The sequence below is a fragment of the Benincasa hispida genome, chromosome 2 (genome assembly GCF_009727055.1).
Source record: "Benincasa hispida cultivar B227 chromosome 2, ASM972705v1, whole genome shotgun sequence".
Lineage (NCBI taxonomy): Eukaryota > Viridiplantae > Streptophyta > Magnoliopsida > Cucurbitales > Cucurbitaceae > Benincasa > Benincasa hispida.
In genome coordinates, this window is record NC_052350.1 from 31,425,158 (window position 1) to 31,439,556 (window position 14,399).

General features: G+C 35.7%; 1 protein-coding gene and 1 long non-coding RNA gene across 2 annotated transcripts; one reads left to right on the forward strand and one right to left on the reverse strand.

The window, feature by feature from the left end:
* The first annotated feature begins 2,835 nt into the window (after positions 1-2,835).
* Positions 2,836-4,975, forward strand: LOC120070703. Its single transcript, XM_039022550.1, has 5 exons — positions 2,836-3,684; positions 3,765-3,893; positions 3,984-4,177; positions 4,287-4,338; positions 4,724-4,975. The coding sequence occupies exons 1-5, from the start codon at positions 2,863-2,865 to the stop codon at positions 4,754-4,756; spliced, it is 1,230 nt and encodes a 409-aa protein (XP_038878478.1). The 5' UTR covers positions 2,836-2,862; the 3' UTR covers positions 4,757-4,975.
* A 720-nt stretch (positions 4,976-5,695) lies between these two features.
* On the reverse strand, positions 5,696-6,811 carry LOC120070705. The gene is made up of 2 exons (XR_005480017.1): positions 6,486-6,811; positions 5,696-5,981 (listed from the first exon to the last, which is right to left on the reverse strand). It is a non-coding gene; the product is annotated as an uncharacterized LOC120070705 (long non-coding RNA).
* Between the last annotated feature and the right edge of the window lie 7,588 nt (positions 6,812-14,399).

The window sequence follows — 14,399 nt, forward strand, 5'->3', positions numbered from 1 at the left end:
ACTAACAAAGCTGTAACACTCACGATATATCGAAACTATAAAGCTATAACATTCACAATACATATTGAATTAACAAAGCTATCATGCTAACAAAGCTGTAACACTCACGATATGTGTTAATTATCCAAAGCTATAACACTCACAATACATATCGAATTAACAAAGCTATCATGCTAACAAAGCTGTAACACTCACCTTGATTGCTTAGGAGCCTTTCTAATAGTTCCTTTTTACCTCGGGCTCCCTTTTCCCCCTAGAATCCAGATCCAACTTACAACTTAGATTACTAATAGTTCTAAATCTTATTTGGAAATACTTCCTTCTACAAACTTATTCTAAAATGTCTTAGAAATCTTACCATAAAATCTTAGCTCATAACTCTTCATGATTTGGCCGGAATCATCAAAACATCGAGACTGGCCCAGCTTACCCGACAGCTCGACCCCTCTGTACTTTCCTCATTCTCCACCCTAATTCCTTAGAGCTTCTTCTCCGGAAGCCTCACCATGAAAACTAAACTCTTTTATCTTTCAGATGGCTTTGAAATCACATCAAACGCACGAGTAGATTGGGAGATTTCCTCGTCCAAAGTTAATGTATTTTCCTCAACCCTTACTGTCCACTGCTCTCTACTCTCCCTCTCTTTTTATAGATTTTATGATTTGTGATTTGAAAATGAAATCCCAAAGTTCTATTTATAGGCATTCAAATCTCCTATAATGTTGACACCACCTACTTGGCTACATGGCCAAATGGTCATTTCTCCCTTCATCAACGCAAGCATACCTCACTTTGGCTCAAGGTGTTCTTCCCATACGCATCCACCATAATGACTTAGGGTTTAAGAATTTCTCTTAATAAGACACCTAATTTTGGTTAACGTTTTTCTTTACGTCTTCAACCTTTGTTTGTATTCAATTTTAGGGTTTTTCATGTATAATCTATAAGATCGTGGCCAAATTCAAAGCATAATCCACACTAACGCATCCATTTGTCCAATCTCACTCTCTCCGCTCTCTCCAGCTTTCTCGTTGGTTTTGCTCTCGCGGCTCTCGCTCTCTCCAGCTTTCTCACTCAGAATCTCGCTCTCTTCACTCTCACTGGTGTCGCTCTCTCCAATCTCGCCAGTGTGGCTCTCTCCTTCTTTCTCTCCAACTTCGTTCTCTCCCAGATTTCTCTCCAATCTCGCTCTCTCCCACTTTCTCTCTCATTTTCTCTCCAATCTCGCTAGTTATCATGCATGGGTTAATCCAATACTTTCTTCACTGCTTGCGACACGTGGATTTCGCTTCCAACTTAACACGTGCACAAATAGTTAATCTCAACCTCCAAGCCCTCCAATGAACAGTTTCCAAAAGAAAAGCATCCTAATATGCCAAAATCTTCCCAAAATCTCCTTTATCTTCCGGCTTCCAATTAATTCCAAATTTTCCTATTTATTTTCCCAATTTTTCCAATTTAACCGTAGCTATAATGGTTAGGAAAAATATTAATAAATTTCCTAACTTATCAAAATTCTTCCTAAATTCCTCCTAATGTATTTATATTTCTCGTTCTTAATTTTAATTATATTTTTCTTTGTTTTCAATATCTTATTTCCTTATGCCTTTCAAATTAGGGTTAGGGTGTTACACTACCTCACACAAATTATCTTAATAATGGTACTAAATTAAATTAACATTTTTCATATCATCCAAATTAAATTGAAACTTTGTGCAAAATACAAATAAGATTAACTAAATTTGTATGTTAAAAAAGTGAGGAAATAACATGTTTTTGAAAGGGATGACTAGGTTAAGAAATTTTAATTCGTAACTCAAATGTTAAAATTGTACCATATATTGCCCTCCCTATGTATTTTCTTTCAATGTTACTCTATAAGAAATAAAATAAAATATGAAATGATAACATTTTAAATTCTAATTATGACATATAGCTATTATTAAATATTAAAAAAATAATAGTAACTTATTAGATTTTACTACCAAGAAAACAATTTCAAATTATAACAGGGAGAAGGTATACGGAAGGGTAAAATGTAAATATAGAAAAATTGAGTATTAAAAATTAAAAACTCTGCTATATATGCAAAATCCAAAAAAAAATTACCTCCAGTTGCAATTTCTCTAATTGATTTTGCGGACCTAATATTCTATCGTCTTTGGTTAAATTGTGCAACTTCCGCTAATAATAATTTGGAGGGAAGACAGTTGTGATATCTCTCGCACTCAGTTCTCAAGAGTACGTCACAAGAAACAACTCGTCCTTCATCATCTTCGACATAATAAATTGTGATTGCAAAGCAGCCGCGATTGAGGAAGGACGCGATTGATTCTGCTCGTAAAGCAGTTGATCTCTCACCAAACTCGATTGAGTTTTCTTATTTCTTTGCAAATTTGCTTTATGAGGCTGCAAAGGATTCAAAAGAGTACGACGAGGTGGTTGAAGAGTGTGAGCGGGCCCTTGGAATTGAAAATCCCATTGATCCCGCTGAAGAAAGTTTGGAAGATGAAAACAATCAGAAAGCCCCTACTGCAGAAGCAAGAATTACACAGATTCAGAATGAATTGAGGCAGTTGATTCAAAAATCAGAGAGAAGGAAACAAATCAAAGTCGGTGATGTTGTTTCCGGGCTGTTGCAACAAATGGAGAATGAAGGAGATAAAGCTTCAGGGACCCTGGAGGATACATCTTCATGGATTGTTGCTGACTGGCGGAAACATGGAAATGTGCAGAAACTTGGCTCTTCAGCTGAATCAAAGAATTTGGTTCGTTCTTTTTGGAATGCCATGAGTATGGAATCAAAGAAAGAATTGCTCAAGGTCAAGATTAGTGATCTTGAGACTCATTTCAATTCTTCAAATGATGTCTCAACAAATGAGCTTATTTCAGAAGCTTTGTCCTTCTATGACGGCAATAAAACTTGGAAATTTTGGGTTTGCTGTAAATGCGATAAGAAATTTGTGGATTCGAAATCCCGCTTGCACCATATGGTTCAGGAGCACCTGGGCAACCTTTTGCCGAAAATGCATTCTATTTTGCCACACAATGTTGATAATGATTGGAGTAAAATGCTTCTTAATTTGTCTCAAGTCTTATGGTGTAGGCAGAGACAAACAAGCTGTTGATGTTGAAGCGGAAATTATTGTCAGTGGAGATTCGTCACGTCTCCTCCTCAGTGAGTGTTTGCTATTAAATGAGGTTCCTTCTGACGTTGATCCTTTCCTATCCTGGATATATGCAGGTCCCACTAGAGGGGAACAGTTAGCATTATGGGCACAAACAACAGAGGAAGAAAAGACGTGGGGAATGAAAATTTTTCAAATACTTGAGACAGAATTTTACCAACTACAGTGCATTTGTGAGAGAAAATATGAAGATTTGAAGTATGAAAAAGCATTGAAGTTAGTGGAGGATTGCTACCATAAGGAGGGAAGCAAGACTGACTTTACACCTGAGAGTCGTGATTTAGTCCTGAGGAAACAAAGAGAGGAGTTTATCGAGGCTGAAAATGACCCGATGCATATTGGCAGTAGGTTTGAGTTAGATGCTTTAACTGATGTTTTGAAAGAATGTGAAGCTGTGGTTAAAAGTGAAAGTTGGAAGGCCGAGGATTATTTTTATCAAGTTGATCGTGGTCTGGAAATTGCAATAATCAGACAGAAGGAACGACTATCTACCAAGGTTCATTTATCAATTATGAATGATTTGCTTATGAAAATTTTGAGAAATTAGTTGTTTTGCTCATTTTATTTATCATGCAGATTAGCAATATTGATGAACGCATCATGCGAAATGTTTCTGAAATTCAAAAGTTGGTACATGTGCTCGAGCTTCTTTCAACTGATGATTATCAATCTATATTGTTGCCTCTTGTGAAATCATACTTGAGGGTCTGTATCAAATAGGCTAATATTAACCAATATTTCTTAAGCCTTTTGGGATTAAAATGAAGAATTCAAGTATCAAACTATAACATGCAGACACATTTAGAAGATTTGGCTGAAAAACATGTCACGAAGAAGTCTAATGCCACAAGAGAAGCATTTTTACCTAAACTGGCACGAGATTCAAAAAAGGATACTAGAGATGGAAGTGATAATTCGAGACATGCACTTGAAAAGCCCAATAAAAGGAAAATGAGCGAGGAGTTTAGGAAAGCCAAGGACTCTATAAGGTTGTCTATCATTTTACCACTAGAAGTTTAGGTTCATGATTTTGTTGTTTCTGCAACTTGGTGGTTGTTCTTAGTGACTAGTGATATTTTAATAATTTTGATTCTGCAGGTGCTCAGTGTTCCTGAGCAAGATGTGCTTCGTGATGAGGGCGTCGATAGTGGTGAGTGCATATTCTATTTTGAAATTCACTATTTATTTTCCAACTCAGTAGTAAATGATGAATGTCGGGTTTTATTCCTTACAAATTATGAGTGATGTTTTTTAGCAAGCGTTTAGTCACCATCTCATGGGTTTTATATATATATACACATAATTCTTTGGATTTAGGATGTGATTGTCTAGAAATGTTGCATAATAAATTTTTAATAACTAAATAAAGCCATATAAGGTATTGTAACTTTTTTCGATGTTAATCTTCAATCTGCTATAACCCGGATGAATTATTAGATTTCAAGAGGTTTCCGTATTTATGGGTGCTTGTTTCTGTTTCCTTTTTTGTATAGTAATTGTAATATCATCTAAACGTATGTTTAATGTTTTCTTAGATGCATTTCAAGAACAACAGAAATTACTCTTGATTACAAGTTCGACGCCATTGGTTATTGGTGAAGTAGGTAGTAGCAGCAGTCTTCCATCAAAGGAACTCAATGTAGGCAAGTGCAAACTCCGCTGTGGCATGTTGCCGTCGCCGTCGCCGTTGCGGTTGCCCCTTCCCCACCCTCGTTTCCGAAACAACACACTTGTCGGTGTGAGGGTGCTTATTCACTGGCTATGTGTGGATGTAGATCAAGAAACAGCTGTGTCATAGTCGTCGTTATTGTCACATCGGGAGTGAAAAGGTTTGCTTTAACCCCCTAAATATAAAAAAAAGGGATCTGGAAAAGGGAAACGAAATGGGATCTGAAATGTGATTCTAAAAGTAGAGTTTTAAAAGAAAAAAACATCTTATACATACTATGGCTTTATGTACTTTTTTATCTTTTATCCATTTTAGTCTTGGTACATTTAAAAACTTGTATGTGTTAGGCTTTAAGTGACATTTTCAACCATTTTGTGTTAGTCTTGGAAATATGAGCAATAGTATAATCATTCAAAAGTAACTCTTTCGTACACGTTTCTACTGTGGGTCTTAAATTTTATTTTTCTAGTTTCCACTCATTTTTCCTCTTTATCGGGATGTGCACCTCTTCGTACACATGGTCTTGCACAGATTTCTTTCATGCATATAGAACCCACAAGGCATATATCTCTTTCATACACCCTAGGCCTCGCTAAGTATTCATCACTTTCATGCATATATCCTCCCTAAATATATCCTCCCTAATTATGTCAAGTTTACATACTAGGACCTCTAAACGTACAACTCTTTCATACGGTAACAATCATGATGGAAAAAGGAGGGAGACCCTTCATTCTTTTCATACTTTTATTAGGTGTTCATACATGCATGGGGTCCCATAAAGACAATCATTCTCACAGTGACACACCCAAATCATACATCAATATTACACATCACATGAGATATATAACATTATATTCATGACTTTCATAAGTAATAGCATATACAACTCATATTTCAGTCGCAATAGAAAATTAGAACTCATATTTGAATACTGCAACAATCACTGTGTATGTTCCATATTTAGAAAACTCTCAATAAAGAGAAAACATGTACAATTGAATAGTGACCAACATAATGTTGAAAAGAACAAAAAAGGAATAAATAATACAACAAATGTTGAATCAACAAATTCATGTTCCTCCAAGCTCAATCCCAACTAAATCCATTCATTGGAGGAGCAGCTGGATTGTTTTAAGCAGACATAAAAACCCAGTTAAAAAAAGTTGTTAGTCATTCGTGAGTTTACTTTACAATGTCCACAATAAAAAAGAGGATCCAACCACTTGCAGCATACATAAGGACAAAATATCATAATAGTGATGGTTTTCATCAATGTTTTAATCTCATAACAAAATTATCCCAACAAGCATGGATATATTATCCCAGAAAGATTATCAGATTTTTATATGCATAGTGCATTAGATTTGCACATACTGCAAAAAAATAAATAAATAAAAATGTAGCTTCATCCAACCAGCTTCAACTCAAAATCCATTTACTCTCACGTGTTATAATCAAATTAACAAACTTGAATTGCAACCCAATATATAAGGGCAGCTAAAAAGAGGTTATGGTTCAGAAAAGAGCCAAAAAAGTACGCAAATATATAATTGCAGTATCTGAAATCTGAAACCTAAATCCAGTGGAGAATCAGAACAAATCAATAAGTAAAAATAACAAATCACCTTACATGGACGGTTCTTGATGACGATGTAACCGTTTTTTCATACAGTTTCGGCCTGTTGCGGGTAGGCCTTGGAGGCTTCAACGTCGGCCTTCGATTCGAAGGGGTGCTCCTCGTCCGACATAGCTGAAGATTACATTCTTCTACAGCTTAAGGGTTTCTTCCTCTGTGTTCAGCAATGAGATTTCAGTGGAAGCGGAAAGGAAGACTAGAGGAAGGAGAAGAGTAGAGTTGAGGGGAAGAGAGGAGGAGAGGAAAATATAAAAGAGGAAGAGATGCAATGAAGATTAGGGCAACAAGGGGAAAATTAGGGAAAATTTGTACTCGTGGACCTATTGGCTCACTCGAAATTGATTGTTTTTTTTAATAATGTTTTTTTTAATAAATAATGACAAAAATAGAGTTGGGAGAAATATTTTCAAAAATAGGTGTTTTGATTTAGGCTAGTGAAATCGTGTACCCGGTACACGATTTCCATGTTGCAGACCACGTGGCAGAATCTCTCCCACAATTTCGCTCTCTCCAACAATCTCGCTCTCTCCCACATTCTTGCTCAACATCTCGCTCTCTCCTACAATCTCACTCTCTTCCACAATCTCGCTCACTCCAATCTCGCTCTTTCCCACAATTTTGCTCAGAATCTCGCTCTCTCCTACAATCTCGCTCTCTCAATCTTTGAACTTTGAACCTTGAACCATATGTTCTAAGCTCAATTATGCATGTTCTGATAAAATTCTGATGTTGAACCTAATTTTTATACTTTAAACAAAAAAATTATTAATACAAACAAAAAAATAATACAAACATAAACATAAACTCATTATGCAAACCTTCTAAAACTCAAAAGAACTATAATTGTAAAACTCATAAGCGGGGTACACGAGTTCGCTTGACCGGTCAACCAATCAGCTGACCCACGTCAGTTGACTGGATTAAATGCACTCGCCACATGGAACTCGTGTACCCGTACACGATTTCATTATGCTAAATCTGTCAATACTTTTCCAAAACATCTATTTTTGAAAATATTTCCCCCAACCTTATTTTTGTCATTATTTATTAAAAAAACATTATTTTAAAAAAAATCCTCAAAATTTGATCTTACTTTATTAAAAAAGTGCTAGAAATTTGATCTTCCTTTATTTATGTCCGTCATATGTAAAAGTACCGTTTTAATCCCAAAACGTGTGCGAGGCTAGACGCAACCCAACTTTCTCGCTTTATCCTCTCGTTCTTTCATCCCCTTTCTCTCCCTTCTTCATCTCGTTTCTCGATTCACATTACTCTCCTTCATTTTTCTCCTAGATTTTTCCTTTCTTTTGAATTCTTCCTCTAGCTTCTTCCTTTCGTTTCTTCTTTTAGCTTCTTTCTCGTCAATTTTGTAGTTTTTTCCTTCATTTGAATTCTCACTCTTACTTCTTCCTCTCATTTCGTGATCTCACTCTCACTTTTTCCTCTCGTTCTAATTCACACTCCAACTTACATCTTTGATTCGAGAAGAAGAAGATGTTGACATGAACAGAAGAGATATGAAAATCGCTGAAAAACAAAAGGCATCATAAGTAGAAGAAATCATCGGAAAAGAAAAGAGGAGAAAAAAAAGAAATATAGAAAAATAGGAAGAAAAAGAAAAAATCTACAAAAGAGAGAATGAAGAAGAAAGAAGGAAGAATGGTTAAAGTGGTAAATTCATAGAGTGAGACCAAAAATCGAGAAAATTTAAAAGTGAGACCAAATTTCAAGATCACTTCTAAATAAGAGCTATTGATACCAAATTCCCAAAAATTAGGGCTGGTAAAGAATTTGAAAAACAATAGGTTCAATGAAAACAAAGTTGTACTCCTGTTTTTGGATCGTGAATCGATTGTTCGATCTCTTTGAAAAATGAAAATTATTTTCATTTTATTCTTCAGTTACGAAAACTAAATGCAACCTCCCACTATTATGTACGGCTAAGGAGAAAAAACACCCACAATTTGAAGCAAATCAGACATGAAGATTTCCATGAGCAGCGAAATAATCGTTCCAGATTTCATTTATGTTTGAACATACACAATTACAATCAAGAAACGAAAACTTACAGGTTATGCACCAAACGAAATTACAGCATGCTTTACATAAAGTTCAAGGGATAGAACATCATACCTTTGAAGACTTATCTTCAACACCCTCAATCACGAACGCTCGTGCAAACTCCAAGACTGCAACTCTTGAACGCTCAAACACAGTGACCGTAATACAGCTCGATCACAGCGACTGCCACACGAACACCGCGAACACAATGAACGACCTCCAACACCTCGACTTCAGTCGAGTTGAGTACGACACCACCACAATAGATACCTTGGTATCCTCGGTGTGAGAATCCAGAAGTGTGGTCTATGTGTGGACTTGGTTAGAGGAAGAGACCAGAGAAATAATAATCATGTAAACGATTGAGCAAGTGGGAGATAAAAAAAGTCTATCTTGTAGACGATGCCCAATTGTTTAACAAATGCTCCGCGATCGTTTAGCAAAAGCTCCCCGATCGTTTAGCTAATGACCAGCTGAGTGAACTATCGTGTAGTGTCACTCCACGATCATTTAGTCTCTCTTCAGCTATCGTTTAGTGAATCCTATTCACTTGACAGCAAACCATGAGTGATTTCGAGAATGGAAACTCTTTCAATAACTACTAAATTTAGGAAAACATTTTTCCTTTTATCTCACGGTTACCATAAAACCACTAATAACCTCCCACTCAATTGGTTATTAAAGAAAAAGATATAATTATCCAATAATTAATATTATTATAAATATATATGATAACCAACTTACCATACTATATTTATAACCTATAGTTTTAATATTTCATCTCATGAAACATATAAACCATAGCTCTTTATTTATTTTACGGTACTTAATGTAAATCTCATTTACATTAACTCTTCACTTGATGTATCTCATACACCACACCGATCATACCATATAAAATCAAATTATCTTTTTTCAATTTGAACATTTCAAATCAATACCAAGAACTGATTCTCAACTTGAATTCATTGAGCTACCAAGGGGACCTTATGGACCTATAGCTCGAAGCTCCAACGGTACATGAATAACTGACTAAACTCTTTAGTCATGGGATCCACCATATGTTTACTGTCAGGTACTCCACTAAAGACCGACCGCTAAACTCTCCTTATAAAGATATATTATGTGTCCATATGAACCAATCAACAGTGCGTTAACCCTTTCTAGATCGCTCGTAAGTATAGCTGGGCCAATAACCGTTATGCCCCTATAGTTACATCTAACTCTTTAAGTATCATTGATCCCTCTAATGAACATAAGTCATAGTCCTACTATGACTGAGTCTCTCTTCCAAAGAGAATCTGTGGCCACTATGTTCAAGCCCCAGAATCATCCTTAAGGGAGAAATCTATCTACTTACCCCTGCTTCGAGAAAAGAGTGAATTTCATCTTGTGTAACTGAGTTCCCAGCTCCTAAATCAGACAAGTCCCCAAAAAGGTAGGCATGTTGAGTTGACAATTTGGCCACTCTCACCCATACTAGTCAAAGGACCGCCCTTAAAGGCAGGAGTTCTCAAAACACTTAGGATTAAGGTCATGTTACCTATGGTCATTTAGGTGAGATGTAAGTCTCCAGTATCAACGTCGTTATATATAGAGACGAACCATCTCGTGGTCCGGTCTTATACAAACTCGCATGTCTCTACATGAATTTTCAGAATCTACCATCTATAATAGTTCACAATACTTGCAAACCCCTACAAAACGGGCCATATTCGTAGTGTCACCAAGATCAGGTATCCCTCCTACAGACCTATTTAGGTTATCACTTAAGGCATGATCTACTTGTATATCTCATATACATGCTTAAGTTTACATACAATAACCATAGAGTTTTGTTTATTGGATATGAGTAAATACCAAATAAAATAACTCTTATTTTATTCATAATAATGTGTACAGTTTACAAACTATGAGACTCCGGGAGAATTATAACACAAATTCCAACACAATTATCTCATAATTGTTAAATTATAAATAAATATAATCATATTATATTTATAATCTATAGTTTTAATATCACATCATATGCAACATATAAACCATAGTCATTTTCTCCTCCACTAGATATAAATCATATTTATATCCTTTTCCTCCAATTAATATATCTCATACACCATGTCAACTATATCATATATAATTGACCAGTTTAATCATATCATATATAATCAAACTCCCTCTTGTCAATTTGAACACTTCAAACTTACCTAAAAACTGATTCTCAGCTTGAATCTATTGAGATACCAAAGGGACCTTATGAACCTGTGGCTTGAAGCCCCAACGGTATGTGAATAGCTGAATAAACTCTTTGACACAAGATCCATCATCCGTTAACTGCCAGACATTTCACTAAAAACCGACAACTGCACTCTTCTCACCACAGATATATTTCTGTGTCCATCAGATATAACCAATCAACAATACGATAACCCTTCACAGATGTTCGTAAGTACAACTGGGCCAATTTACCATTTTGCCCTTGTAGTTACATCTAACTCCTTAAGTACCATTGGTCCCTCTAATGAATAATACAACATAGTCCTACTATGTGTGGACACCTCTCAGGCCATAAGAAGGTGTGTGGCACCACATCGTTCAAGCCCCGGAATCCCCCGGGAAGGAGTGAATTTCATCTTGTGTAGCTGAGTTCCTAGCTCCTAGATCAGATAATACCCAAAGTGGTAGGTTTGAGATGGCGATCTGGCCACTCGCACCCGTGCAAATGAAAGGATCGCCCTCAAAGGCAGGAGTTCCCAACTTACTCAAGATTGAGGTCATGTTACCTATGGTCATCCTAGTGAAGTGAAGTCTCTATCATGAACAATGTTATATAACGAGACTATAATACTTTGTGATTAGGTCTTATACAAACTCTTTTGTATAGTACGCCTCCGCTTGCATGTCTCCTTATGAATGATCAGGATCAGACCATCTGTAGCAAGTCACAACACTTGTAACTGTTCTACAAAGCGAGTCGCATCCGTAGTGTTACCAGGATAAGGTTTCCCTCCTATATTCATATACTACAGACCATTTTCGCTATCACTTAAGGCATGATCCGCCTGTATGTCTCCACATACATGCTTAAGTTACAATGACAATCAGGGATCTTAGTTTATTGGTTTGTGGTAAAGCAAATAAAACATCCCATGTTTTATAGACAACAGTAAAGAAAATATCATATATTATTACATCACAAGCATTTGTTCAATATAGTGTTTACAAACTACAGGACCCAACGAGAGTTTAGGGCATCAACCCCAACATGCATAAGATCAGACCAAGAAATAAGTCACTTTTACTTTATAACGTTGTTTACTATTTAAGACTGACTATTTCGCTTAGATAACCCAGGTAACTCGATCTTAATCTTGGGCTAACTATGAACTCCTGTTTATTCAGGATTATTCTGAGATTTGCATACGTGAGGGTTGGCTCAACAGCGCCGGCTCAATATGCCTCCCATTTCAGGGGTAAGACTATGTAGATAGCTAGGAACTTTGAGTGCACGATGGAATTAACACCTACTCGATTTAGGGATAGGAGAAAGATTGTTCTCTTAAGTACTGAATCCAAATCTTGAACAAGGGGACCCACCCTCTCACTGGGCTGAGAGGGATCTGGTTTAGTGACTGGATCACAAACAATTGTTCATTAGAGAATCAGTTGGAACTTGAGGAACAAGACGTAATATTGGGGGGAAAAGAGCAGATTGACCCAACTGTTATTAGGAACAAACTGTGAAAGGTCGACTTACTAGTTATGGTTATATCGTGTGGACACAAATATATCTACAATGAGAAGAGTGCAACTATCGAGTTATAGTGGTATGACTTGATAGTTAACAAATACTGATTGATTCAGTCTAAAAAGTTTGGCCAATTAATTTTAATCGTTGGAGCTTATGATCTGTAGGTCCATAAGGTCCCTCTACTAGCTCGTAAAACATGAATACCTTGAATTAATAAATTGAGTGAATTTGGTATGATACCAATTTGAATTGTCAAATTGAATTTCAAATTGAAAATGTTCAAATTCAAATTAGGGTTTTTGAGTATGAATTAGTTCAAATTCAAATTTGGGTTTGCATAATTATATTTGATATAATTAAAGTTTAATTTGTTGAAATTAAACGAAATAGAAGAGTTTATAATATTTAAATATTGATTTAAATATATACTACATGATAATTCATGTTTTAAATTTAGTGTGTGATTAATTTGATATTTGATATTAAATTGATTAATTAATTAATTATGTCTAATTAATTAAAAATCAAATTAGTTTCCATTTTTTTAAAATTGAAAATTAAAATATAACATTTGGTAAATTATGAATTAAACAAATTAAATTTAATTATGGAAATTAATTTTTGAAAAATGAAAAGTAAGAGAAAGTGGGTTTATCCCACTTTTCTCTAGCATGTGGTGTAATCCTCATGTTTGATCACAATTCCACTAAATTGGAAGAAGCACATGCTAACCATGAGTTTTCTGTCAATGCTTGCATGTTGCTGAAGTACAAAATACCTCCAATTTTGAGTTGAAGGGAATTGACTGAGAATTGAATACAGAAAAATTAGTTTTTCTGCACTTCATCTTCTTCTCTCTTCAAACCAACAAAACACTATCAAATTCACTCAAATCTGAGTTCCACCACTCAAATTCAAGGCTGAGAATAGTAAAGAATACCTCTTGGTGGTTGCAGACTAATTTGGAGTCGAATTAAAGTAAAAAGCGGCTTGGATTTGAAGATTTCATCACAAAAGGCATGTAACTTGAAACCCCGTTGTATATGCATGCTTTAGAACTCAAATTAAATGTAATTAGAGTGCTTATTGATTTTGTTTGCTTCTGTTGTATGCTTGTGTATCCCATCAATTGGTATCAGAGCATGATTTAAGCACTCAACTAATGTTAATTTGAGTTTTGGTAGGTGAATTTCTGAACATGCATGTTTGGACTGATATTGATGGTTTTTTTCAGCTTTGGCATTAGATTCCTCTTTAATTTCCAAGTTAAATTTGTAATTGGCTCTTGATTGATGAGCTTATATGTGTGCTCTAGAGTCTATGATTTATTTGGAGTCATTAGAGTTCGAATTAAGCTACAATTTGGAGATTGAAGTAAGCAAGGTCGTGAGAAAGCTGCTGTAGAATTGCCCACTGCTCAGGCAGCATTGAAACGCTGGGTCCTAGTGTTGCAAGTTGTTCTTGGTGAAGACCGCAACGTTGCAACGCTGGGATGAGCGTTGCGACGCTGTTCATTCCAACTGTTCAATGCGCTGTTTTGGTTTGGTTCACGTGGAAATCTCCTAGTTTGACTGGTTGAGTCTGGTTCCAGTCCGATTCAACCCTTTTTGGATCGGTTCAACTCATTTTGATGCTTTGGAGGTCTGGTTCAAGCGGTTGGGGTCCCGTTCGGGTTGGTTCGGGCGGTTCTACACCAAATTGAACCTGTTTTGGACCTATTTTTGTAATAAATTAGTTATTATGCTTGCTTAGGATGCCAAAGTTGAACCATACCAGTGTTTATTTAAATAATTATGCATGTGATATATGTTGTATTTAAATTTATACATGTTTATGCATATAGTATGCCATTTAGATTTAAAAACCCACCATAGGAAGCATGTTACATGCATTGAGTATATGTTATAATCTGTTATAATGTATAGAATGCATGTTTAGGGTTTCTGTTTTCAATATAATTGTTATATTAAATTGAATGCCTTTGATGAATGTTGTCAATAAAGCATGTCTAAGTTTTGTAAATTGTTATAAAATTGAATTAGACATTAAAATCCATAACAAAGATAAGTTGTATGCTCACATAGGTTAATG